This window comes from Acipenser ruthenus, chromosome 1 (genome assembly GCF_902713425.1).
Source record: "Acipenser ruthenus chromosome 1, fAciRut3.2 maternal haplotype, whole genome shotgun sequence".
In the NCBI taxonomy this organism is placed as follows: domain Eukaryota; kingdom Metazoa; phylum Chordata; class Actinopteri; order Acipenseriformes; family Acipenseridae; genus Acipenser; species Acipenser ruthenus.
The window spans coordinates 4,309,439-4,336,963 of NC_081189.1; the positions used below are offsets into that span (position 1 = coordinate 4,309,439).

General features: G+C 38.4%; 1 protein-coding gene across 3 annotated transcripts in view; it reads right to left on the reverse strand.

Annotated features, from left to right (window-relative positions):
• The window catches only part of LOC117962472 (hyaluronan and proteoglycan link protein 1-like), a 33,885-nt gene extending 6,608 nt beyond the window's left edge, over window positions 1–27,277 (reverse strand). Inside the window, exons 1-4 of one of the 3 annotated variants that reach the window (XM_059033661.1) lie at window positions 27,151–27,277; window positions 15,058–15,186; window positions 7,282–7,650; window positions 3,463–3,765 (exon numbers count right to left, since the gene is read on the reverse strand). In XM_059033661.1, the coding sequence (XP_058889644.1) occupies window positions 3,463–3,765; window positions 7,282–7,650; window positions 15,058–15,160 (775 nt within the window). In that variant the 5' untranslated portion in view covers window positions 15,161–15,186; window positions 27,151–27,277. Of the gene's footprint in view, window positions 1–3,462; window positions 3,766–7,281; window positions 7,651–15,057; window positions 15,187–15,944; window positions 16,076–26,922; window positions 27,040–27,150 lie in introns of those variants that run through there. The other 2 variants (XM_059033577.1, XM_059033615.1) reach the window with 2 other exon arrangements.
• Window positions 27,278–27,525: the final 248 nt, after the last annotated feature.

A 27,525-nucleotide genomic window follows, 5' to 3' on the forward strand; every position in this document is an offset into this window, starting at 1 on the left:
ATTCTGTCCTTCAATACAGAGTGATAAAGGCCCTCTGGCACGACTCCGTCCACTGAACCGTATTTGGGGCAGCCTCCCTGGTGAGATCTGTCAAGGGACTAGCGAGCGTGGCGAAGCTTGGGATGAACTTCCTATAATAGCCCGCTAGTCCCAAGAAAGAGCGCACCTGGGTTTTGGTCGTAGGGACCGGCCAGTCAGCCAAGGCTTTCACCTTAGCAATCAGAGGTCTGATCTGGCCACTCCCTGCTCGATACCCCAAATACTCCGACTCACTCTTCCCAATGGCACATTTCTTTGGGTTAGCAGTGAGCTCAGCCTCCCGCAAGGATTGCAGTACCGCCACTACCTTACACAGATGACTCGGCCAATCCTCACTGTGGATAACCACGTCATCTATGTAAGCAGCGGTGTACTGCTGATGGGGCCTCAAAACATGATCCATCATCCGCTGGAAAGTGGCTGGCACTCCGTGCAACCCAAAAGGCATGGTCCTAAATTGGTAGAACCCAAAGGGAGTTGAAAACGCCGTCCTCTCTTTGGATTATGGGGTCAGGGGTATCTGCCAGTACCCCTTCGTTAAATCCAGTGTCGTCATAATATGAGCCGTGCCTAGACGTTCCAGCAACTCGTCTACCCGGGACACGGGATAAGCGTCAAACTTCGATTTTTCATTAACTCGTCTGAAGTCAATGCAAAACCAAGTTGACCCGTCTGGCTTATCCACTAAAACAATCAGACTGTTCCAGTCACTTTGGGACTCTTCTATTACCCCCAGTCTAAGTATCTCATCCATTTCCGTTTTTATTACCTGTCTTTTGCGTTCAGATATACGGTATGGCCTCTGGTGAACTAGCGCCCCGGCTCAATCTCAATGTGATGATGGGCTACTCAAGTCTGCCCCAGGACGGGAGAAAACACATCAGGAAATTCCGTCACCCGAGCCCGAGCCTGACATTTCTGTGTTGGTGTTTTATTATCTGTAATCTGTACCGACCCTTTTTTCGCTAACACAGAAAGATCAGGTCCCAGGTCTGTGACGTCTTCTGCCTGCGCCACTAACAACGCCTCCTGTTGCAACCAGGGCTTCAAAAGGTTAACATGATAAATGTGCTTTTCTCTCCGTCGCTCCGGCTGGCAGATCTCATCATCCACCATCCCAATCCAGCGTGTAACCTTGAAAGGTCCTTGCCACTCAGCCAAGGACCTCAGCACTTTATCCCCCGAGCTCCTCTGTTGTACTGTGTCTCCTGTCTGTGCCGAGACTGTTGCAAATTGTCATGCGCCCATTTTCCAACAGACTCAAGACGTTTGCGCAGGTCCAACACATACAGGACGGTATTGATCGAATTATCCTACGGCTCCTCCCACATCTCTTTGACCAGATCAAGTACACCCTGTGGTCTCCACCCATACAACAACTCAAATGGTGGAAAACCTGTAGAACCCTGTAACCCTAACCCTAACCCAAACCCTAACCTTACCCTGGGGTACCTCTCTGATCACAAAGAGAAGGGGAGGAATCAGCTGGTCCCAGTAACGCACATCACTATTAATAAATATGTGCAACATGTTCTTAAGGATCTTATTAAAAGTGTGGAGTAGTGGTTAGGGCTCTGGACTCTTGACCAGAGGGTCATGGGTTCAATCCCAGGTGGGGGACACTGCTGCTGTAGCCTTGAGCAAGGTACTTTACCTAGATTGCTCCAGTAAAAACCCAACTGTATAAATGGATAATTGTATGTAAAAATAATGTGATATCTTGTAACAATTGTAAGACACCCTGAATAAGGGCATCTGCTAAGAAATAAATAATAATAATAATAATAATAATAATAATAATAATAATAATAATAATAATAATAATAATAATAATAATAACATAAAACTCACTAAATGCAGAGTCATCTACAGTATGCTATAGAAACTGCAGATCAGTGATCCAAGTTTGTATTCAGACAATGCAGGACAAATTCAAATGAGGTAATTACTACAGTGGCTACAAGATTGCATGGAGGTTTTCTACAGTGTGACAGCTTAGGGGAAATGAAAAATGAACACTGCAATCTGCAAATGTGTTTGGTCTGCAAAAATGTTTGCAGATCCTGTGGATATTCTATTGGCCACATGCAGTATTAAAGCTGGGTGATTCGCGGCATTGAGATCTGATACTGTTTCTACCACACAACTGGATTACAGTTGTGCAGTTGGCTACAATTGTTAAGAACATAAGAAAGTTTACAATCGAGAGGAGGCCATTTGGCCCATCTTGCTCGTTTGGTTGTTAGTAGCTTATTGATTTCAGAATCTCATCAAGCAGCTTCTTGAAGGATCCCAGGGTGTCAGCTTCAACAACATTACTGGGGAGTTGGTTCCAGACCCTCACAATTCTCTGTGTAAAAAAGTGCCTCCTATTTTCTGTTCTGAATGCCCCTTTATCTAATCTCCATTTGTGACCCCTGGTCCTTGTTTCTTTTTTCAGGTTGAAAAAGTCCTCTGGGTTGATATTGTCAATACCTTTTAGAATTTTGAATGCTTGAATCAGATAACCACGTAGTCTTCTTTGTTCAAGACTGAATAGATTCAATTCTTTTAGCCTGTCTGCATACGACATGCCTTTTAAACCTGGGATAATTCTGGTCGCTCTTCTTTGCACTCTTTCTAGACCAGCAATATCCTTTTTGTAACGAGGTGACCAGAACTGAACACAATATTCTAGATGAGGTCTTACTAATGCATTGTAAAGTTTTAACATTACATTCCCTTGATTTAAATTCAACACTTTTCACAATATATCCAAGCATCTTGTTGGCCTTTTTTATAGCTTCCCCACATTGTTAGATAAAGCCATTTCTGAGTCAACATAAACTTCTTCAATTTCAGTATCTCCCATATGATATTTATAATGCACATTTTTATTGCCTGCGTGCAGTACCTTACACTTTTCTATTAAATGTCATTTGCCAATTGTCTGCCCAGTTCTGAATGCTGTCTAGATCATTTTGAATGACCTTTGCTGCTGCAACAGTGTTTGCCACTCCTCCTATTTTGTGTCATCTGCAAATTTAACAAGTTTCCATACTATACCAGAATCTAAATCATCAATGTAGATTAGGAATAGCAGAGGACCTAATACTGATCCCTGTGGTACACCACTGGTTACCTCGCTCCATTTTTTTTTCTCCTCTAATCTGTACTTTCTGTTTTCTACATGTTAACCACTCCCTAACCCATGTGCATGCATTTCCTTGAATCCCTACTGCGTTCAGTTCAGATTTTAATCTTTCTATCCCTTGTCTCAGAAATTGACCTTTTGTTTCCTGATTTCAATGTGTCTGTTGGCTTTGTTAAAACATCGATATACTATTTGCCAAACCATTTCCATATGGTAGGCGTTTCCATGGAAGTAAAGTTATGAACTTGGTTGATAACTTGAAATCTGGTAGAATGGAAACCTCTGCTTACCTTTATAGTTGGAAGTGAAGCAGAAGACATCATATCTGCCCTTCTCTTTATCACGAATGCCGTAGTTTCTCACACCAGGGACAGTATCCTTGCCTCCACAGGGTTCTCTGGGTTTGGTAATGGGATATTGCACCGATCCGTCACTCAGCCAGCCCGCATTACACCAGTCTAGACCTCCTCTCCACGCATCATACAGCTGGTCGAAGGAAGCAATCACTGCATCCTGGTCCTGGCAGGTCTGCTGAGCCTCTTGGAAGTTCAGGTTGTAGCGCCCCATTCGAGGAAAGTAGGGGAACACAATGCCTGTGGAAGAAAACTTCTGTGAGTAAAAAGAAACAAGCAAGTAGCCACTGTTGATCTGGAATTCATATTGCCTTTCAATGGTTCAAGGTGCTTCGCATTTGACTTACAGTAAAAAATAAACAAAAAACTATGACAATGGTAGAAAGCTTTGTCAGACAACTTGAACTTGAAGTTTTTATAAGAACTGAAGCAGGTTAAAATGTTCCAGACCACCCTTTAGTGTTTAAAAAAATGCATTACTTCACCATTGCTGCATCCTGTGTTGTACGTATTGCTGAGATATATTTTTCAACACAATGACAATTGTTTTGATTTTTTTTTTTCACGCATCCTGGGTCATAAATCAGTTGGAGAATGAAACTGAACATGTTTCACACGTTATTCTAGGCCGCGTCTACTAGGAGGGGCTGCCTTCTGTCTGTCCCTGAATCTTGTGTTTGCATCCAAATGAATGCTCCTCCCTGCAGCAACGCAGCTCCGATTGAAAAGCAATAGTGGGAACAGAAAAACAGCGTTGGCTTTGTTGAAGGGGGAGCATTGATTTGGATACAAACACAGGATTCAGTGTAGGAAACTGTACCTAAACTAATGCTGACGATAATTTGACCCAGGATGTGTGAATAAAAACATCAAAACATTGTGATTGGGTTAAAAAATAAATCTCAGCAATATGTTGTAATTACTACAGGGTGTTGCATAACCCTAAATACACACGTATATATGATTTCCATTACACGAGAGTAGAAAAAGTTAAAACTTCATGCTGATTTGAACTCGGCTCTCGCCAAGATAAGCACCAACTAAGACGCAGCTTTACAGTAAACTAATGTGATCCATCTGTGTCTCCATCCATTTGCGCTTCCTTCCATATGATGATGTAGATATCCTTTTGTCAGGTGTTGATGGCTGAAGTGTAATGCTGGCTCCAGGGATCAGCTTATTGCCTCCTAGCGCATCAGCACACACAACGGCTGCGATGCTGGCTCCGGGGATCAAAAGTAAACCCCTGAGCTTACTAACAATGTGCCTGTGTCCAATGTACATATATCAAATTTCATTGTATATATGTTACGGTAAAAGTCTGAATCAGGCCAATCTTAAGTTTTACAGGTAACTGTCAACGTTTACCAAGTAAGGTGGTAAATGTCTGGAATTATGAAGAATTATATTGCTTTTCGGACATATACCAAAAATGTATTGGTAAAGGCACTTGGTTATTCTTGAGATTTACCAGTAAATGTCTGAAGTAAAGCGGTATCATGTTGACTTGTATGGAAAATTATATTGTTCACCTTTAATAACTTAAGAAATGTCATAGCACATTTATCTCGGAGTTTAAAAAGACACAGCAGCATTTTTGACTTGTTCTATGAAGGACACAAGAAGCCAAACTAATATAAAAGACTTAATAGAAAAACTAAATCTCAGATGGGTCTTCTAGATGTAACAGAAATGGATTTCCCTTGTTAGAAGAAAAAAAAGTGTTCTTTCATTTTTCATTCGGACTTAAAATAGAACAACAGCTTCCACTGTGTGAGCTGTGAGGCAATGAAATGTGTTCGTCAGACAAGGAGTGCAGCCATTTACTTGTAAGAAAAATATGAATTGAAACCCATTATAACACAGTATTCATCACATATCCGACTGTGTGGGACCAGAGTAAGGGGGATATGTAAAAAGTCGGATAAAGGAATCCTGTTTTAAATACCATTCTACACAGCTGTAACAATTACTATATTCACACAATTATTGTTTTGAGATTCATCTTTTATTAGGGAGCTCCCCTAAATCCCTTGTTTAGAAAGATACAGGGTATTCATGCTTGTGACAGAGTAGCCATCTGCCGTGTGTGTGCGTGCATTCGCTGCTGAGTGACAGACAGGAAATCGAGACGGTTGAAGTTGATACGCCCCCCGCAGGCAAACAGGATTTATTTACATATCAACACATACATGTTTTTTTGTTCATTGCAATGAATTTAAACAATTTTGGAAAGGTGCCAGGTTAATGACCTTGGATTATTCCTCCACTGTGTGGGTACTATGACCATTCAATCTGACTCCCCCAGGAAACAATATAAAATAACCAAGTGTTGTTGTTTAAGATGCATTTTTATCATATTTTTGTTTCAATGGTAACATCATTTGCTAACATTCAGGTTACAGCTTGCACCAAGGTATTTTTTAAAATGTCTTTGGATTGTGTCTTGTGCACAGGGGTAGCCAGGTATTAGTAACAACCTTTGGGGGAAGGCAGCCAATTCCAGGCAGTATTATGAGTCAGCAACAAACTCACTATAAAGATATGGCCATGGGCCAAACATACGGTAACCTATATTATTTGCCAACAGCATCTAATAAATCTTTTGGTTATTTTTTACTTTATGGATCCGAAAGAAATATTCATACGTTTTTCCTGTACATGATTTGGTATGCGTTACTTTTCTGTGATTTACTAAGCCTTTTCCTTGGTATACTGCAGTAAACAAGTCTTATCGTATTATTTAAATATAAAGACACCCTCATTGTCCTCCACCTCCTCTTCTTTACTCTACATCTGTCCCCCGTCCTTCACTGAGTGTCCCACAAATATCAGAAATATGGACCAAGACAGTTTATGTATTGCATGGGTGGACCTGTTATATTTCTTCTGAAGGTCTTGGATTTCACTGTATTTAGATTTCACATGTTCTTTTAAATGTAAATTCATATGGAAATCGCTGATAAGAAGTTGGAAGTATTGTCCATTAGATAAATCACTGGTGGAGTGAACTACTCTCTGCACTCTGCCTTTTTCAGCTACATGTTTACAAGTTATTGCAACATCACTGGGTCACATACTTTATGCTCAGTATAGCTCAGTCAAGTTTGATAAAAAAATATATTATATAATATATTTACAAATACAGTTAGTAAAAAACAGCTAAAATGCCTACTGCATTAATCGTCTGCACTGTGTGCTATTTGCTCCAAGCCAAAGTGAAAATTAGAGTTTGCAGATCTTTGCTAAAATTCACCTGGGGAAATGTTTCATGGCTGAAAAAGGAGTCGGACCTCTTACAGCCTCTACCGGTTTCTGTTCTTTCTGTCATGCAGTAATATCATTCTCCATTTTCTTGTCAAACATCGGCTCAGAAAACAACAAGAAAACTTTTTGTGCTACATCAGTTTTTTCATCAGTTGCCAGGACATCTTAGGACCCTGGACAGACATTTTTGTGAACAGTTATTTTAAAAACAGAAAAAACCAACAACCTATATCCCGTAGTTTAGATGAGATGTTAATTGATTGTCACAAACAATTAAAAATGGCCATAGTCTAAGGCTGTATTTCTTGTTGACTAATTGCTTTTGAGAGTGACAGCTGAAGAACCAATCAAAACCTTGCACCCACTAATTGCTCCTGAACCCTCTGAATTGGATTTTACATTTGCATTACTACGAGTAAATAAGATGTGGGGTGGGAGGGGCACAGATATTAAATAAATATAACACAGTCATAGCAAAATAGCAATTACCTTGTAAATCGAGAGTGACAACCCCAGTGTCATCCTCTAGTCCTTCAATGATCTCACATTTGTATTTCCCGTAGTCATCCAAGGTGATGTCAGTGATGACGAGGGAGGCGTCCTTGTCACTGGCTTCCTGCAGAAATACCCTGCCATGGTAGCTGCCGTAGCTCTTCTTATGGTTGCCCATGGCAACAAAGACATCAATCTCCTTGAGGTAATCTGTGGTGAGCTTGGTCCATTTGATCCTCGTCTTGGGGCTGTTAGCAGTGCCGGAGCTGAATTCGCGGTGGAACTTGCAAGGCAGTGTAGCGTTGCCACCGCGGTGGGAGATTACTTTGGTCTGCTCCATCTCCACTGATAGACGAGGTCCATTTTCTGAAATGAGACAGATAACTTGTGTTAATAAAGGTACAATGAAGAGTACTGTAGCCTTCAACACAATCTTTAAAACTATAGAAAAGTTCACAATTGGCCCCTTTTCCTTTTAGATAACATGATTACAAAAATATAACTTTTTATTTACAGTATATTACAATATAATTAAGTACTATATGTACTATTGGGGACATTCTATCTATCTATCTATCTATCTATCTATCTATCTATCTATCTATCTCTATATTCCATACTTATTCGAGATACTAGCTTTCATGTGGATTACATTGCAGAGATCTAAATACAAGGATGCATGTCTTTCAAATACAAGGATGCATGTCTTTCAAAGCCTTAAATTGATAAGGCTTTAGCATCCAGTGTATTTTATAATATTATAGTATTGCCCTTTATCTGAGTGCCATTTAATTAGTTGGACAGCTACAGTATAACTTTAATTTAGATGTGCACTGGAGTTAATGTTAAGAACGGTAGAAAATTATAATCACTGCACTGTACATGAGGACAGTTACTGCATATGGCATAATGCACACTCCATGGCTATATAGTTGTCTTACTGAGGTCATGGAACTAGGACATATCACCAAGTACCAAATTAAATGGCAGCTCTGCAAATGTGCTGTTCTGCAGACTAACAGTATGCTTGTGAATAAATATTAATTGATCAGATGTAGTGATGCATGTAAAGCTGAGTTTTACAGTATCTTAATGCTATCCCACCAAAACAGCAAATGAATGGGGAGAAGCTGTCTGGACCTGTCGGCTGGTCCCTTGCTGGAACACCTATGACTCTAGTGTTTGAAACACCTGTCCTCCTCAAATATTACACACCAGCAAAGAGGTGAACAATATATTTAGTTGGACATCTGAAAATAACACATAAAATGCAGCTTAAGGTTAAATCAATTCCTATGTATCACCCATGAAAACACTACCATAGTCCTGATAGTACTACCTCCACAGAAATCTAATACTGAAAATGTCTAGCCAGATCGATGTAAAACCCATTGTATAAGTCACTAACTTACAAAGTTCATTCTCTTATTAATGGGTTAGTTAATAAGGGGAGAGCAGGTCAGTTCTCAATGGTGCATGCCCATTACTCCATATACAAGTTTCCCATAGTAAAAGCAGTGTAATAAAGCATAGTAAAAGTATGGTAATGCATAGGTAAGCGTTGTAAATCCTACAGAGGTATGGTAAAGCATATTTATAAGCACTGAGTGCAATTTGAAAGCATGATGGCAACAGTTCCAAAACCACTGTATTCTCTAACAAAAATACAGAGAATAGCTTATCAAGATTCTATTTTTAGTCAATTTTATTTTTCTTTTTATAGATTTAGCGTCTATTCAACTTAATTTAGAACCATTCACATAATGTAACACCATGTTTAATGAGAAAGCAGCGTCTTTCATCATCAAGTTAACATACTTTGTGCCACTGGACTATTCATAAAGCCACTAACCCACACAGTTACAGCATTGGGGGTGCTAATTATAATACATTCACCCTTAATCTCCATCGTAATAGTGGCTTTTAAAAACTGTCAAATGAGAAAAAAGCAACAACAGGGATTTTGATAACTAATGTTTTTTCGTGTATTTTAAGCAGGGTTAACGGAGCATCTGGCTTCACTTTTACAATATTTTCAGACTGTAAATAGGTTAAATAGGCTAAAATCTTAGAGACAAGCTATCAATATAGAGATTTGTTTGGTGCTGAATCAAAGCAAAACAATGACATTTACTTATTTTTAACGGAAGCATGTTATTAACAGGGATATCACTGAAGATACTGCATACATATATATATATTATATATATATATATATATATATATAATGTGTTGGTGGCTGTCCCTGCCATACAAATGTGTGGGCGTGGGAGCCACAGGTGTACTTCTTTTTTTTTTAAAGTTGAATTTGTGTCACCTGGCTGTAAAAAGGTAGTGTGTAAACCGTAAACACCTTATATGTCCAGTTTTGTTAGTTTAGGGACTGTAAAAAGTTTTAGTTAGTACTCCATGTGTGAGTTAGGTTTTAGTTTTGTTTTGATTTTCTTTTATTTCTGTAATTAATAAAAATGCGTAAAATTGCTGAATAACTTAAAATCATGTGTGTGGGTCTGCTTGAAAAGGGGCTACGAACCTAAAAATAGTACTATGTGTATATACAGTATATACACTATATATATATATATATATATATATATATATATATATATATATATATATATATATATATTGTAACACAGCAGGAAACATGTGCGTATGCACATTTGAGTTAGTTGTTTTATTAGTAATTATCCCCTGCACCTGGCTATCATTGTAAATTACAGCCAGGTGCAGGGTATTTAAAGAAAGCAGCCAGTTTGTTCGGGGCTGCTGTGTGAAGAGCCCGCTTGCGAGTGATTGCAGGAGAACAAAGAAAAGGTAGCGTGAAACCTTTTTGTCGTGTGTTAAACCTGTGTGGTTTGGTTTTTGTTTTATTTTGTTTGGCAGGTAAACGGTTTAGCCGTCCTGCGAGTTAGTCAGGGACCTGCCTGTTTAGTTAGTGCTCCAAAAAAGGAGCTAGGTGTTGATTTTGTGTTTCAGTTTGTTTGTTTATTAAAGTAGCGCGTCAGCGCAGCTAAAAATCCATTTCTTCTGTCTGGGTCAGTATTTTAAAGGGGCAACGAACGACTGTGAGTGCCAGCCGGTTTACAATATATATATATATATATATATATATATATATATATATATATATATATATATATATATATATATACACTATATATATATATATATATATATATATATATACTGTATATATAAACGCTTTGCACACATCAATTACAATGCCACTGGAAAACCAATTAGTTTGAAAGTCAGGTAGCTTTTAATACTGCAGAGCTTGTAAATCAAGTTACCCAGGAGCACGACGCCAACCATTGGAACAAACTCAAAAGATGTGCTGTGACATTTAATTTGACATTTAGCAATTATAACACCAGTATTTTATCAGCCTGTTCAGAAGTGTAATACTGTGGCTTAGGCATTCTAAAGACCTACAAGATTACCATGAGCATAAAAGTACGAAGCTCCATAAACTAAACACCTCATAAACAGTTATGAAAGTGGAACCAAATCTTAATTAACACAGCCACTGGTCAAGTATGCTTATATCTAGTGCCCATGTTGGTATTTACTGTCCATCTACTTTTGATATGCAGTACTGTGCTGGTATTTCTATATCCGTTTATGGGCTCATATTTCTAAACCTTTTCCAGTCTATGTTGACGTCTTAAGTGACTGACCTTTAATTGGTGTTTGAACTAACTGGGTTTTTTTATACAGAATGTACTGGCAATATCATGCTTTCTGTAATATAAAATGTTATCATAAATATCAAAATGTCTCCTGCCCTTGATGTGTGTGTGTGTATATATATATATATATACACACAATCACAGCAAGTACTGCAACAGATGAATACTGTGAATGCAGAAGGACTGGTGATGGGGCATTTGTTCCCTGTTTTGCATGCTCAAATCCCTGGCATTATACATATTTTGGTATCTCTAAATCATCTCCACTTTGAATATACTGTATACAAGAATTCTTTTTAGCATGTATCAGAATTGGGCTCTTTGTTTTTAAGCTGGCCCCCTGATATTATAGGGGGGTGAGTTGCACCTGGTCAGTACTGAGATGGGAAGGCGCCCAGGAACATTTATTTATGTATTTGTACAGATTAATATCTTAATAAAAGCAGGTTCTGTATAAGGCATGCTATCTTAACACTGTTTTTCTTACCACAGTCACGCACCATGAGAACTGCACCCTAACTGCAGTATAATTCAATGCCAAAACAGCAGTCTAACTACAACATGGAGTGTTTTCTCCTGCATTTAAACTGCAGCATATCTTTTCTATGAAGATTTGATTGTAACCACTACCATGTCAAGTTTGAGACAATACAGATAGGTATACAGTATGTCCAATATGTGTTAATGCTTGTGCTCTTCATAGAATATATGAAGATCACATTTTGCATTGCTACCCTTTAAGCTATTGTTTTTAATAGAAGCTTGTGTAATATACAAATCATCACCCAATATGTGTCTTCTGAAGTAGAAGAGACCATAACTAAGGCAATGTCATTGATCTCCACCTATGTTCCCTAAGCGCTGGTTCTACACTGATATGAAACTGTAATTATGTATGTACAGTGCAGCTACACTACAGTTAAACTGCGCTGCCGATGCAATGCATTTGCTCCGGATCTTGTATAGTATTATCAAGGTGAAACACTGATAACATACCAGATTGGTCCTAGGGATGATTATTAATCAGCTGACAACCACCTATGGTTGTTGGACATGAACAAATCAGAGTTCCAAAGTTCAAGTTAGGCGCTGTTTTTGAATAACCCAATCACATATACAGTATATATTACGGTACATTTGTTTTCTGAACATAACACTTTTCTGTGTTTTTCTGTGTGACTTGGAACATGTCATCAAAAAACGATATTCCCATACGTTTTATGAAAACTGTGTTTACAGTACATGACGTGACATTGTAATTACTTATCCTCTTGCTCCTGTACATGATTTACCGTCTTCTCATTAAAATCGCAACAGTGGTTTACAGCGCTTCACCTCATTGAACATTAACTTGCACTAAAATCCTCATGTCCAGCTTCTGAACCAGCATTATAATCTGTTGAGTCAACATGATTATCTAAAAGCTTGCACAACCAGCTTTGACCAGACTAAACACTATGCTGGCCATTGCTGAAATTCAGTGGGGCCAGGCTCTGTGTCAGATGGCTGTTATTCAAGTCACTTAAGAACAACTGGGTGTACCAATGTCAGAATCTAAAGCAAACTAGGATGACGTCAGCAACCCATGGGAAGTGAAAGGCTGGTTGCCAATGAATGCTGAAGTCTCATAGACGTCCAGAAAGCTTAATAGCTCAAAAGTATTTAATGTTTAACAATTTTCCTCTGTAAATTGGACAGATTAGAAATCAATGAGGCTGAAAGTCGTGAAGAAAATAACCTGGCACATTCCCATGAAACTCAAAACACATTTAAAAGTGGTGTCCCACCCAGGCCTTTGTTAAAATGTCCTGAAACTCAGTTTTTATTCCATGGAATACACAGCTGTGTGCATTATTCTATTGAGGAACCAAAGCCTTTCAACACAGTGTAGATCTACTTTGACAGTGAAACCATAGTTGCATCACCATGAAAAGATTAGATTTCATGATGTACCTTTTGTAAAATAAGACTCTTTTTAGCAAATTGCTTTCAAAATCATAGTTGGGCTGGGCATCTGTGAAATGATTTAGTAGTTTTTTCCATACAGTGCCTATAGAAAGTATTTTTTTTTTCATTTACCTACACATCCTACCCCACAACTTCCAAGTGAAAAAAATATTCTGGAAATTTGTAGAAAATTAATAAAAAAAATAAAAACTGAAATAGCTTGGTTGGATAAGTGTCCACCCCCCTTGTAATAGCAATCCTAAATTAGCTTAGGTGTAACCAATCGCCTTCAAAATCACACACCAAGTTAAGTGGGCTCCACCTGTGTTAAATTGTAGTGATTCACATGATTTCAGGATAAATTCAGTAGTTCCTGTAGGTTCCCTCTGCTCAACCAAGGTGCTTTCAAAAGAACTCCGGGACAAGTTGTTGAAAGGCACAGATCAAGGGATGGGTATAAAAAAAGATCAAAGTCCTTGAATATCCCTTGGAGCACGGTCAAGACGATTATTAAGAAGTGGAAGGTGTATGGCTCCACCAAGACCCTGCCTAGATCAGGCTGTCCCTCCAAACTGGATGACCAAGCAAGAAGGAGACTGATCAGAGAGGCTACCAAGAGGCCAATGGCAACTTTGCAAGAGCTACAGGCTTTTGTGGCCAAGACTGGTCAAAGTGTGCATGTGACAACAATATCCCAAGCATTTCACAAACCTGACCTGTATGGTAGGGTGGCAAGAAGGAAGCCATTACTCAAGAAAGCCCACCTTGAATCCCGTTTGAAGTATGCAAAAAAACACTCAGGAGATTCTGTAGCCATGTGGCAAAAAGTTTTGTGGTCTGACGAAACTAAAATGGAACTTTTTGGCCTAAATGCAAAGCGTTATGTTTGGCAAACCCAACACAGCACATCACCCAAAGAACACCATCCCTACTGTGAAGCATGGTGGTGGCAGCATCATGTCATGGGGATGTTTCTCATCAGCAGGGACTGGGGCACTTGTCAGGATAGAAGGGAAAATGAATGGAGCAAAGTACAGAGAAGTCTTTGAGGAAAACCTGCTGCCCTCTTCAAGAAAGCTGAAAGCTGGGATGGAAGTTTACCTTTCAGCATGACAACGACCCAAAGCACATAGCGAAAGCTACACTGGAGTGGCTAAAGAACAAAAAGGTAAATGTCCTTGAGTGACCCAGTCAGAGCCCCAATCTAAATCCAATCGAAAATGTGTGGCATGACTTGAAGATTGCTGTCCATCAACGCTCCCCAAGGAACTTGACAGAGCTTGAACAGTTTTGTAAAGAAGAATGGTCAAATATTGCCAAATCTAGGTGTGCAAAGTTGGTAGAGACCTATCCCAACAGACTCACGGCTGTAATTGCTGCCAAAGGTGCTTCCACCAAGTATTAACTCAGGGGGGTGGAGACTTATCCAATTATGATCTTTCAGTTTTGTATTTTTAATAATTTTTTTCTCAATAAAAACTTTTTTCCCCTTAACATTGTGGAGTATGGTGTGTAGATAAATTGAAAAAAGCCCTCATTTAAATGCATGAAACTCTGAGGCACTGACACAACAAAATGTGAAAAAAGTTCAAGGGGGTGTAGACTTTCTATAGGCACTGTATATAACCATAACTTCAAATAAAATCATAAAATTTTGCCTTAGACAAACGTTTTGGCTATATATTTTATATATGGTGATGTTGAATATATACAGTATGATACAATTTGATTTGTACCTGCATTTCCTGTTAAAACAAAACCGTTTTAAATAATAATTTAAATAAATGTATTACTGTATATACAAGAATACCCCTAAACACAGCTTATTTAGAGTGGTAAAATATCAGTATATATGAAACACGGCCGTGCTTTACCAAGCACGTTCTCTCAATGTCTGTTTTTATATTGTAGTTGTGAATGGCAGGAGTCAATACTATCAGCCCACATTGCTTTTCTGGCTCAAAAATACTAAACTCATAATGCAATTACTGACCTACTGGTACTATATGGGTATGTTTTTGTGTTAATCAATAAAATACATGTATTATTATTATTATTATTATTAGTAGTAGTAGTAGTAGTAGTGGTAGTAGTAGTAGTCATAGTGGTAGTAGTAGTAGTATTATCCTACCTGAGATGTAGATGGTTCTATGGTGTTCCACATCACTGTAACTTCTCTCATAGGGATCTGCCACACACAGTGAAGTCAGAGCTAGCAAAAGCAGGGAGTTCATTTTTACAGCACCAATGGTTCTCTTTACTGGGGGGAAGGAAAACAAGATCATATTAAAATGAATCCACTGTAACGCTACTGCACGTCATGAAAAAAGAGGTCATTTATGATAGCAATGTTTTAATCCTGATTTAATGATATTTAATATATCATGCTTTAAAAAAAAAAAAAAAACACTGTCATAGTGTTATTTAACTTTACAAAATTAGCCATTTTGAAATAAACTTGGATTTTAATAAAATGTAAAGGAGAGATAATGTATGAACACTATACACAATACAGTGTATAAGCAAACATACTGTACATACAGTAAGTCTCTACAGATCTGCACACACACACACACACACACAGAAATTCCAACTGCAGTATGATTCCAGTGCACTGAAGCCTTGGAAAGCAGATCTCGCAATGTCCTTCAATGTCAGTGTAAACCTTGTTATTACAGAACCAACAGTAATGAGCCCCGGGAAATGAGCATGCTTATTACTTAGATTTGACATTGCCATTAAAGCAGTCAAACTTTTAACTCACACTTTTAACATTTTTTAAATAGCCATTATACAGCATAAAAACAGAAGCTCTCTATGCAGTAGAAAACACAAGACCAATTTGTAATGGAGCAGTACTAAAATAAATGCATAGTAAATGTAATTTTAACATACTTGACACTCAGTATCATACAGCTAAACAAAACATGCTAAACATATCTAAACATAAGCACATAACAAGATTCAACTCTCCTCTCCTCGCAATTTGTATCTCAACATTTTAAAATATCAACTCACCATCCTAAAGAGTGCTTGCACCTGAACGAGGTATGTGGAGAGACACACACAAACTAGGTTAGGGTTGTGGGGGCTCACACTGCAGTCACACTGATTGATTTTTCATTCATTTCTACCTAGAATGCTGACGCACTCTCCCAGTGTGGCAGGTAGAGTTTCTGCAGTCAGCAGAAGCGAGCGCTGCAGAACAGCCCTCACCAGCCTCCGAATAGTAATTAGGCAAATGAGGATCCGAAATAGATTAGAAAAGGACAGGAATAAAAGGCCCCTTCCGAAGGGAGTCAAAAATAATAAACGTTGTTTCTTATTTTAACCCTTTTTCGTCTCGGAAGAGCCGTAGAACTTGCTGAGTGCTGTGCAGCCTGCCAATGCAGGGATCCGCTCCAGTATTCACAGAGGGTTTCAATGCAACACTAGTGCATCGTAGGATGGCATGTTTATACAGCACTGTACAGGGTTTTCATACAGGGTTTTCACCCTACATCCTTTGCTATGTACAACTTTCCAACCTCTTAATATATAAAATATTTGTTTTTCATATAATGAATAATTAGGGTAACTTTTGAGGGGTACATTTTTTTTCTCCAAATTGCAAAAATATTATGTGGGGTGTTTGCCCCCGACGACCCCACAATAAAAACTGTGGTTTAGAGTAAAATGACATACTATGAACCGGTACTGGAGGTAAGGGATGGTTTCCAAAATTCATGATGTGGTTTCATATGCTTCTTTGTAATCTAACGCATTTATCAGTAAAGTGTGTCACCCACAGGAATGGAAACAGACAGTGTATACCATTCTGGGAAAGCCCACAGCACTAACCCAATAAGCAATAGCAAGACAGGACCACAGAGCAATGTGAGCCTCATAAGAAAAGACCAGATTCTCAGGTCACAGGAGACTGTCAGTGCAGCCATCACATACTGTATCAATGACCAGACCCTTGATTGCATTTGGACCATGTTAGAGGGCTGTTTAATCACAGAGAAAAAAAACCCTTGGCAAGGCCAAAAATGAGGTTGAGGCTGGGGAGGAGGTAAACTGAACAGCAAGGGACAGACTGCATAGGGGGGTCTATAAAATGATAAGAAACAGGTCCAATTATACACTGGCTTGAATATGTCTGCTTCACTTTTGGTGATTTTCCTCTCAATCAAATTATCATTTTTGCAGGTGTATTTAGAGTTTCCTGCCTGAACCTCTGCATTCCTACAGCAGAAGTATTTGTCTTTTGTACCTTAAAGCAAGTTGCTCACTATCAGTATATAGTATTATTAACACACAATAATGTGCCCAGATTTAACAAATATGTACACTGATGGCATATTACATAACAAAACTATAAAACAAATCTTCTCGCTCTAGATTAAAAATGATACAGTACAAGGTTTTTGTATGAACAAGAGCAAGCACCTTTTTCAGGGAAGCCAGCTGAATAGTAAAAACATAGAAAAAGCACAGGCAAAATAAGAACAGATAGCAATGACTCGGTCATTAACAAATACCAATACCGTTTGGTATTATGAAAGAACCGCCAAGCCAGCCTTTAGTACTTGTATTGCTTTTCATTTTTTTAAGTTTTGTCCTTGTCAATTTGATGCGCTCTCTAACACTGGGTGTTGATAATAAATAGAGGTGTTTCTGCTATCACTTGAACTGTAATAAAATAACATGGCGCACAATGTGAAGAAATGTGTAGCAAGCATTTTAATTATTGCTACTTTGAACATTGTTAGTTTGAACAATAAAAAAAAAGCATCAGTTTGGTTAATTTATAAGGAAACATCACACACTGTTCTCATTTCTCTGTGATTTACATTATTTATCTATTCTAACGCTGGAGTGTTCTCTAGGGTTTCTTAATTAATGATAAGTGGTCTGTCATAGATTGGACCTCGAATTGAATATCTAATAAATGTTCCAAAATGCTGATAAACAATTCAAGCACCAAACTTCCTTATATATACAAGTGTAAACCAAGGCATCCGACAGCTAGACAAAACAAAGTACTTTTCATATTGACTCTCAGACACGCATCCCATCCTTGTTCAGTCATGAACATTGGAAAACACAAGATGTTTACAGTCTCATCTGACTGAGACTAGCACACTTGAGATACATTATCATTTACAAAGATAACATGCCAGTGCTATTCATTATTCAATGGCAGGTCTGATACAGTATATATATATATATATATATATATATATATATATATATATATATATATATATATATATATATACACGTTGTGTAAGATGTTTACCACAATATCTTCCTCCCTGCTATCTTGTGAGCATCCCTGGCATAACAGTGATGTGTGTGACTCACCAGTCAGGGCAGTGATTCACTACTCAGCAGGGATACACACAATAATGCAAGCCTGCGGGGAGCAGTTACTGGAGTTTATCCAGGGTTACAGCATAAGCAATGGTGCTGTTTACTTCATAAACACATGCAGAGTACAAGGACTATTCAAAAAGCTATCCAGAGAGGCATTATGAAATGCAATACTGTCGATAAACATACAAACAACATGGTGGTGGCAAAGCTGTTTTTAAAACTTTGAAGCATTAAAATAATATGGAAGCATGTTTATGAACACCGCTATACACACATATCTATATATACAGTACTGTGCAAAAGTTTTAGGCAGGTGTGAAAAAATGCTGTAAAGTAAGAATGCTTTCAAAAATAGACATGTTAATAGTTTATATTTATCAATTAACAAAATGCAAAGTGAGTAAACAGAAGAAAAATCTACATCAAATCAATATTTTGTGTGACCACCCTTTGCCTTCAAAACAGCATCAATTCTTCTAGGTACACTTGCACACAGTTTTTGAAGGAACTCGGCAGGTAGGTTGGCCCAAACATCTTGGAGAACTAACCACAGTTCTTCTGTGGATTTAGGCAGCCTCAGTTGCTTCTCTCTCTTCATGTACCCAGACAGACTCGATGATGTTGAGATCAGGGCTCTGTGGGGGCCATACCATCACTTCCAGGACTCCTTGTTCTTCTTTACACTGAAGATAGTTCTTAATGACTTTCGCTGTATGTCTGGGGTCGTTGTCATACTGCAGAATAAATTTGGGGCCAATCAGATGCCTCCCTGATGGTATTGCATGATGGATAAGTATCTGCCTGTACTTCTCAGCATTGAGGAGACCATTAATTCTGACCAAATCCCCAACTCCATTTGCAGAAATGCAGCCCCAAACTTGCAAGGAACCTCCACCATGCTTCACTGTTGCCTGCAGACACTCATTCGTGTACCGCTCTCCAGCCCTTCGGCGAACAAACGGCCTTCTGCTACAGCCAAATATTTCAAATTTTGACTCATCAGTCCCGAGCACCTGCTGCCATTTTTCTGCACCCCAGTTCCTGTGTTTTCGTGCATAGTTGAGTCGCTTGGCCTTGTTTCCACGTCGGAGGTATGGCTTTTTGACCGCAAGTCTTCCATGAAGGCCACTTCTGACCAGACTTCTCCGGACAGTAGATGGGTGTACCAGGGTCCCACTGTTTTCTGCCAATTCTGAGCTGATGGCACTGCTGGACATCTTCCATATGCGAAGGGAAGTAAGCATGATGTGTCTTTCATCTGCTGCAGTAAGTTTCCTTGGCTGAACACTGCGTCTACGGTCCTCAACGTTGCCCATTTCTTTGTGCTTCTTCAAAAGAGCTTGGACAGCACATCTGGAAACCCCTGTCTGCCTTGAAATTTCTGCCTGGGAGAGACCTTGCTGATGCACTATAAATACCTTGTGTCTTGTTGCTGTGCTCAGTCTTGCCATGGTGTATGACTTTTGACAGTAAACTGTCTTCAGCAACCTCACCTTGTTAGCTGAGTTTGGCTGTTCCTCACCCAGTTTTATTCCTCCTACACAGCTGTTTCTGTTTCAGTTAATGATTGTGTTTCAACCTACATATTGAATTGATGATCATTAGCACCTGTTTGGTATAATTGTTTAATCATACACCTGACTATATGCCTACAAAATCCCTGACTTTGTGCAAGTGTACCTAGAAGAATTGATGCTGTTTTGAAGGCAAAGGGTGGTCACACCAAATATGGATTTGATTTAGATTTTTCTTCTGTTCACTCACTTTGCATTTAGTTAATTGATAAATATAATCTATTAACGTGTCTATTTTTGAAAGCATTCTTACTTTACAGCATTTTTTCACACCTGCCTAAAACTTTTGCACAGTACTGTATAAATGGGGAGTGGCAGTCTGGTCTGATCAAACAAATAACACCCTTTTTAGATTTCTGTTGCTTTAACAAGTGATATTTATACATGTGCACACCAAGTGGTTTTCATAGTATCAAGCTGTCTCAGTTAAGCTTTTCCAGGATGGAGTCATGTCTGAATGTGTCAGTGTGGCTTTGTTCACAGAAAGGCAGAAGTAATCTAATCTCTGCTTGTATTCTACAGTCGTTTCTTTCTGATGAAACTGGATTTATCACATGTAGTATTTTGCCAGGGTGATAGGGGACGTCTACGGTTTCTGCTTTAAAGCTTTCCCTCAACAGAAGGATTTTCTAAGAAAGAAAACACAATTTCAGAAAAACAATACTTTCCTGGGCTTTTGAAAAGGAGATAGCGATAGGACCAGAGTGAAGTGCATCAGCAAGAGCTAATCTTCATGTACCAGCACTGGTCTTCTTCCTGCAAGGCTAGCTCTGCCTCACCAAACAGCTGCTATCAGATCCTTCACAGAGAACAGAAAAAGCAGCTACAAGGACAGAGACACTGGCAGCTCCATAGGTAACTTGGTCATGCAGATCATTATTTCTGTTGATTCCTCCTTAGCCATGAATTCCATTTGAGATTTTTAAAAAATACTGCAAATATCAGCACTTTTACAATATGCAGCCACCAGATAGAGCCACTATTCACCGATAGGTTTTTGTTCTTGTTGAATTCTCTCCTAGTTTCCAAACATTTATGTTCAAATGTGTCATGTGAATATTATGATTGGATGTTGAAAGGACACACATTTAATTTCTAATAATGAAATCTAATCTGCGAAAGTCGGCATTGATTTCGCTGCAAAAATGAAGACAGGCAAAGCAAAAACATAACATATCAGCCACACTACAAGTACATGCAGAATAAAACAACACCATTTGACGTCGGCATTGCCAGTTAACCCTTAACACTTCTCACTAACTCTTTAAACAGCAGAATAATCAAGTTTAATCAAGGTTCTTGTACTCGCTTTCCTTTCCCCTTTTCACTTTCCTTTCATCAGACCTCCCAAGTTATCGAAGGCTCTAGTTGAGAAGCCCATCCCTGTACAAATATTCTTGCAATTAATCTTCTACCGAGTGCATTTGATTCCCATTGTTTCAGTCTTAAATATATGTCCTTGCTCTCAAACCAAAACAGAGTGAAGGGCTGTCTGTTCATCTGGAAACATGCTCACGTTGGCATGTATTGTACAGAGAATAATATTGTATTCGTTTGCTGAGGGACTTAATAGCAGCATCTGGATTATTAAGGTCTGGATTAGGTTTCTGTGTAGATGTACATTTGATTGAGGCCGAATGGATAAGTCTTTCAAGATGCAGTATAATATTGCTCATACGATAACTGTATGGAAATGACATTAGGAGGCACATGGCTTGAGTTTAGCTATGGTATGCCATTACTATTGTCGTGCATATTCACGTGAGAAATACTCTTCGCCTTATAGATGGCCTATACATATTTTGGTTCTTTTCTTATTGACATTGTGTTAATTTTTTCTTTAAATATTTACACTATATTATACAAGTTGCAGATGCTTCCTAAAGCTTAATCATTTCCACTTTTAATCTGCGTTATATTTCTGAAATCTACATATGCTAAAAAAGGCAAACAAAGAACCAAAAGATTGTCAGCACCAAAGAGGAGCCAGTGCTAATGTTGCTAATGATAACACATTAAGAAAACAGATTGGAAAGCCTGGTTACACCTATGAAAAAATACTACAACATCCAGTAGTAATGTGCTGTAAAATGCAGTAAACTGTTGTATACTGTAGTACAATACAGTTTTTTTGTTGTACTGTAAAAAAGTGGTTATGTGTAGTATCCAGCAACATTAACCATGATTCTACAGTTTGTTCAGCATTCTACAATAAATACTACAATTTGCAGTAGTGGTATTTTTTTTTTAATACAGAATTATTCTCCAGTCACCACAGTAAATACTGCTGACTACTTTAACCTCCCAAATACTTGAGAATACTATAACCGCTTACAGTATGTTGCAGTTATTTATTTGCACTAATTCTATGTATTTGGGTCTGCACGTGAAAGTATAAGGTCAATGTCCACAGAGGAGGAGAGCTTTACAAGGATATCATTTGGGAAGCTGGGAGATGAACAGAAAAATCAACACTGTTTACTGGTGCATGGAGACTTGTGACACAGCAGTCTTTGATTCCCCTGTTTGTATTTGTAGTCAGGGCTACAGCTCCTTCAACTTGTCAGGCATCCACTGTGATGCAATTCTTAAAACGTTAATCTTATTGTGCCCATTTTACAGTCCATTAACAGCTTTTTACTTTGCTTTACCTCATGATGTGCCAACTTCATGATGCTGTCAGAATGCAAAGCTTACTGAAATGCAATATGACTTGTGCACCCAACTGTTCATCATTATTCATATGGTCTGGTACATTTAAACAGAGATTTCACAAGTATCCAAATTTAAACATTCTGACACATAGCTTGGAACTCTTGGAACAACCTGGGTTCCATTCCAAGGCATTCAAATCTAATCTACAAAGAGAAACTTTGTCATTATACCCGGTTACAGAAGAAAGTTAAAGGAATTCTTTATGATAATTCAATAAATTACATAGGAAACTGGTAACATAAACTAAATAAACTGCAACAGTGTACATGTAAACCTTTGCTCTAGAATAGCGCAATAGCTCAAAAAGACTAAATACATACCTCCACTATGAACATGACTGGACTAATGTCATCTGAATCGTGTGAAAGTCCAGTTCAAGAAACAAGGCCAAGAACACAAACCTTGGCTTGCTGCTTTGAAGCTGTGTGGATAACACACCAGGGCCTGTCTCTCATCCCAACACATTCTCCACCGCACTATTCTTAGAGTAACACAGTCTAGATAGGAGTAATCAGCCGAGCCTGACACTTCCACGCACCCCAGCTGGTAAAAACACCATGGTGTTTCTGGAGTCTTTGGAACAGATTTACTCCACTACAATTAGCTTATTTTTAAAACTAATATAAAAAAGGGAGGGAGTTTGAAGCTTTAAAATGTCACTGTAAATTGCACTTACCACACCTGCCTTTCACTATGATTTGTTTTGCTTTACAACAATTCTCTAAGCACTTGCTATGCTACACCAGAGGTTTGTGTCCTGTACGATACAGTACAGCTACCTAGAAACAGGTGGGATCAGTTATATCGTTCTCTTGAGGTCTTTCTTCCAAGTTTTAAAACGCTACAATTGATTGATACATTTCAGAAAAAGAAAATAAATATTGCACTACTTCATCTTACCTGTAGGGGTCAGTCACGTACACACCCGCTACACTTTTATTTTCACAATCCTACCTCTGGCAAGCTACTACATATTCAGTTTGAGGTTTTAGTCAGAATGAGTTGGATCTTTTATTATTTTTTTAAATTTATTATTTAGCTTGATATTTAGTTAGCGGTAAGCCATAAGAAGTAGAATATAAAGTTAGTAAGCGCTCTAATACACATTCTCGTAATGTGCACTATGGCAGTCAAAAGAGTCTTGCACTGGTAAAGAAAATGGCATACGATCATGGCCGTAATTACTGAGGTTATGTCCTCGGTTTTTTTTTTTTTTTTTTTTTTTTTTTTGCATCATCAATGCTGATGCTTGTGTAAAAATTCTGGTAAAGTACAAAAGACTCCTTCATTTTCTCTGTTGGTTTGCCGCGTAACATAGATGGAGGCTGAATAGTAAATACCAAGCAGTCATATAAATACTGCAGCTAGTGCTTGAAACCTCAGTGTGACCTCGGTAGAATGTCAGCTCTCCTCACGACGCTGACTACGATATGATATATTCATTTACGTTTTAAATGCAGCGTCTCATTTACAGACAGGACCCTGAAGTGCCTGGACCTCTTCAATAGGTAACAAACACAACAGGTGCTGCAGTATAAACAGTATATCCCAGACAGGAATTTAGAAAACGAATCCTCAGATGAGAAGTAAATGAAATACCAGCCTGCCACTGCAAAATAGTGCACCAACTGCAGAGTCACTTACAACTACGTCTCACCCGAAAGACGGAGCACAAGGAGGTTAAGTGACTTGCTCAGGGTTACACAATGAGTCAGTGGGTGAGATGGGATTTGAACCGGGGACCTCCTGGATACAAGCCCTTTTCTTTAACCACTGGACCACACAACCTCCCACCTCTCCATTTGTTATAATGTTTACCCCCGGCTGTGCATACGAGTAACCATTTATTGGTTGTGAATTTCACCCCTGCTCTTGGTGATATATATAACGTATCATGTGTTGTTTGAAGAAACCAGGCTGTGCTGCCTCACAATGCACCCGAATCATACATAACTGAATACGCGAAGAGAAACACAGAATATATTCACCCTATCGCCACTAGAGGGCACTGTTGATCTAATGTACATCCTTTGGCAAAGTACAGTGGTCACTTCTGTGTGGTATTCTGATCTGCAGAGCTGCAATACAGCAGTCAATCTAAAGCAACCTGCAACTCACTTCCCGTGTAAGACTGAATTCCCGACTACTACGACTACTACTACTACTACTACTACTACTACTACTACTAATAATAATAATAATAATAATAATAATAATAATAATAATAATATTAATAATAATAATAATAATAATAATAATAATAATAATAATAATAATAATAATAATAATAATAATAATAATAATACGTGTCGTATTTACTGCTCCTAATTATATTACAAATTCTGAAATACACATGATGGAAAAGGTTTTTTACATCTCAGAAGAAATAGACAATGACATATTTCTTTATTTCTCTCTCTCGCAAATAGAGGTTTACAATACAGCGCAGACAATGCCAAACGTGACAGCAGTTATCTGCATATATATATATATATATATATATATATATATATATATATATATATATATATATATATATATATATATATATATCACACACTCAAGTACACGGAAAAGACTGCCGTTCTGATACTGAATTTTGGAAGTTTTATTTCCTTTTTCGGCGACCAGTAGATGGTGCACTACACCCACTGAACTGCACAAAATGTCCCCATTCATGCAGTAAATAAAGAAGTGCATTATTAATTTATACCGTTACACAGACTCTGCCCCCAATATTTGTTTAGTCAGCTGTTTCCTCCAGCACTCCTTGCACTTCATAGAAGTGTAGGTCTTGTATAAATTCCCTTCATAAGATCGTTAGCCCCGATCGTTAGAACATGCAGTCACTATAAGTCCTGCTGCACAAGCAGTCTTTTCACCCGCTCGGCTCCTGTACGTTACAGCTATAAACTGGAGCCAGACTGTCTCCATAGTTCAACAGAAGCAAATTGAGCGCTGAAAACCCGTTTTAATCATACTTTAACTTTTTGAACCCGTGCTGCTAGTTAACAATTTAGCATCGTCTTACTTGTACATTGTTTGGAGGGGTCCAGCAATAAAGAATAACGTATTTTGCCTTGCTGCTTCAGTTGACAGCAAAGAAATAAGAATTATAATACGTACTGTATGTATCTGTTTGCCTTTTTATTTGAATGCGGTACAAACCCTGGTATGCATCTACACTGACTGATAAATAGTGTAGTAAAGAACTGCACCCATCCATTAACAGACAGATAAACAGATACCGGTTTCCTATAATCTGTGTTGTCTCAAGAAGGGTACAGCATGCACTGGCTTAACTTTCACGGCGTTTACACCAGCATAACAATCCACGTATTCTTCCAGGTTGGTACGGTACTGTATGCATTGTAATTATACTGTATACTGTATTTATAGACAATATAAACTGATGTGGATTTGTGACAGGTACGTCGAGTCATACTTAATTCATGTAAAATATATCACAGTAAATGTGAATATCATATGACTCACACATTCTATAGCCGAACTTTTTGAACGAGATTCAATGTAATAGCATTAAGAAAAACGATTGGGCGCTCTTCCCCCTAAGGATCACATTTGATTTAGATTTGGCTCAGCTGTTTGCTTTTTATTATACGATAGCTTGGGAGCTTCTATGACGATCTGTTGGATCTCGAATGAAAAGCACTGATCTGAACACGAGCTACCTATGCATTCCCAGTTGCGTGCGTCTTGTACCTTCGACAGTTTCCAGGAAAAATATCTCGCAGGTCGAGGTCAGAATATTACATCACACGTGAAGGCAGCACGTCAAATCACACTCCCGCCATATGTAAGCGTTTTTGTATGATATACCACAAAATCAATTAAACATAACCTCCAGGAATGCTTTAAAACGGCCACACTTTGCAGCTGTAAACAAAATGTAGTTTACTTTACACAGCACAGCGATATAACTATACAAGTACGACTACAACGACAAATACAACGACTACTACTACCACTAAGAAGCTGGCAATGTTATACATGTATCAATTACTCGATGAATCCCTGTAGTTCTGCAAAGGTGTATGTTATGTTCAAGGTAAAGCTTAGTTCTGGATACACTACTAATGGCTATATGGCAACATTGTACATCAAATATGAACTAAAGTCCCCCCTTCAAATGTACATATTATCCTCACTCAGCTGAAAGCCTTCCTTCTGCACTGCGCATCCCACAATTAATACGCATGCATAACACCCTTGAAACGATAGCTCCTTTTTCTAAACTTAGACAATTTGTTTCATACGTGAATATTGCGGTCTTCTTGTCAGATCTGTGTATATAACAGAACCAAATACAAGCTCAATTTGCTCACCTTGTTCAGCTGTGGGTTAAGTTCAGAATGTGTCTTGGTGAGTCAGTGGTCCTAACCCAGGGAGGTGGGGACCCAGTCTTTTCACAAAGTTAAAGGAGGAACCACGTCATAAGCAAGCAATACGCCTTATTTTGGGAACTGTTATTTACTGTGCAAACAAACCCCCACATAGAAAACGGCATTTTGAAAAACAAGATGCACTTAGGGGAGAACAAACCATTCATTCACCTTGATACAGAATCCTGGTCTCCTGACTTTCTTCTCCAAAATCGAAATAATAAACAAGGCATGAATGCAAAGCATTCAAGCTTCCATCATATGCATAGTCAATGCCGCAGTTGTATCCAATGTAAATTGTGTAGGGTCTTCTTTGCAACTGCTTAACTTGTATAAGGTGGCACTTAAAACTGACAGCTGGGTAAATTTGGCATTTATAGCGCGATCAATGCAGGGGGAGTCGAGTGGGTGCGGTCGTAAAAGCGATTTATCCATGAACTTTAACTCAGTCCTCAGAATAATAATACAAAATAATACATAACACATGATACGAGAACTAGCGTTACTTGTGAGAAAATCATAAACACATGTACTGTACAACCACAA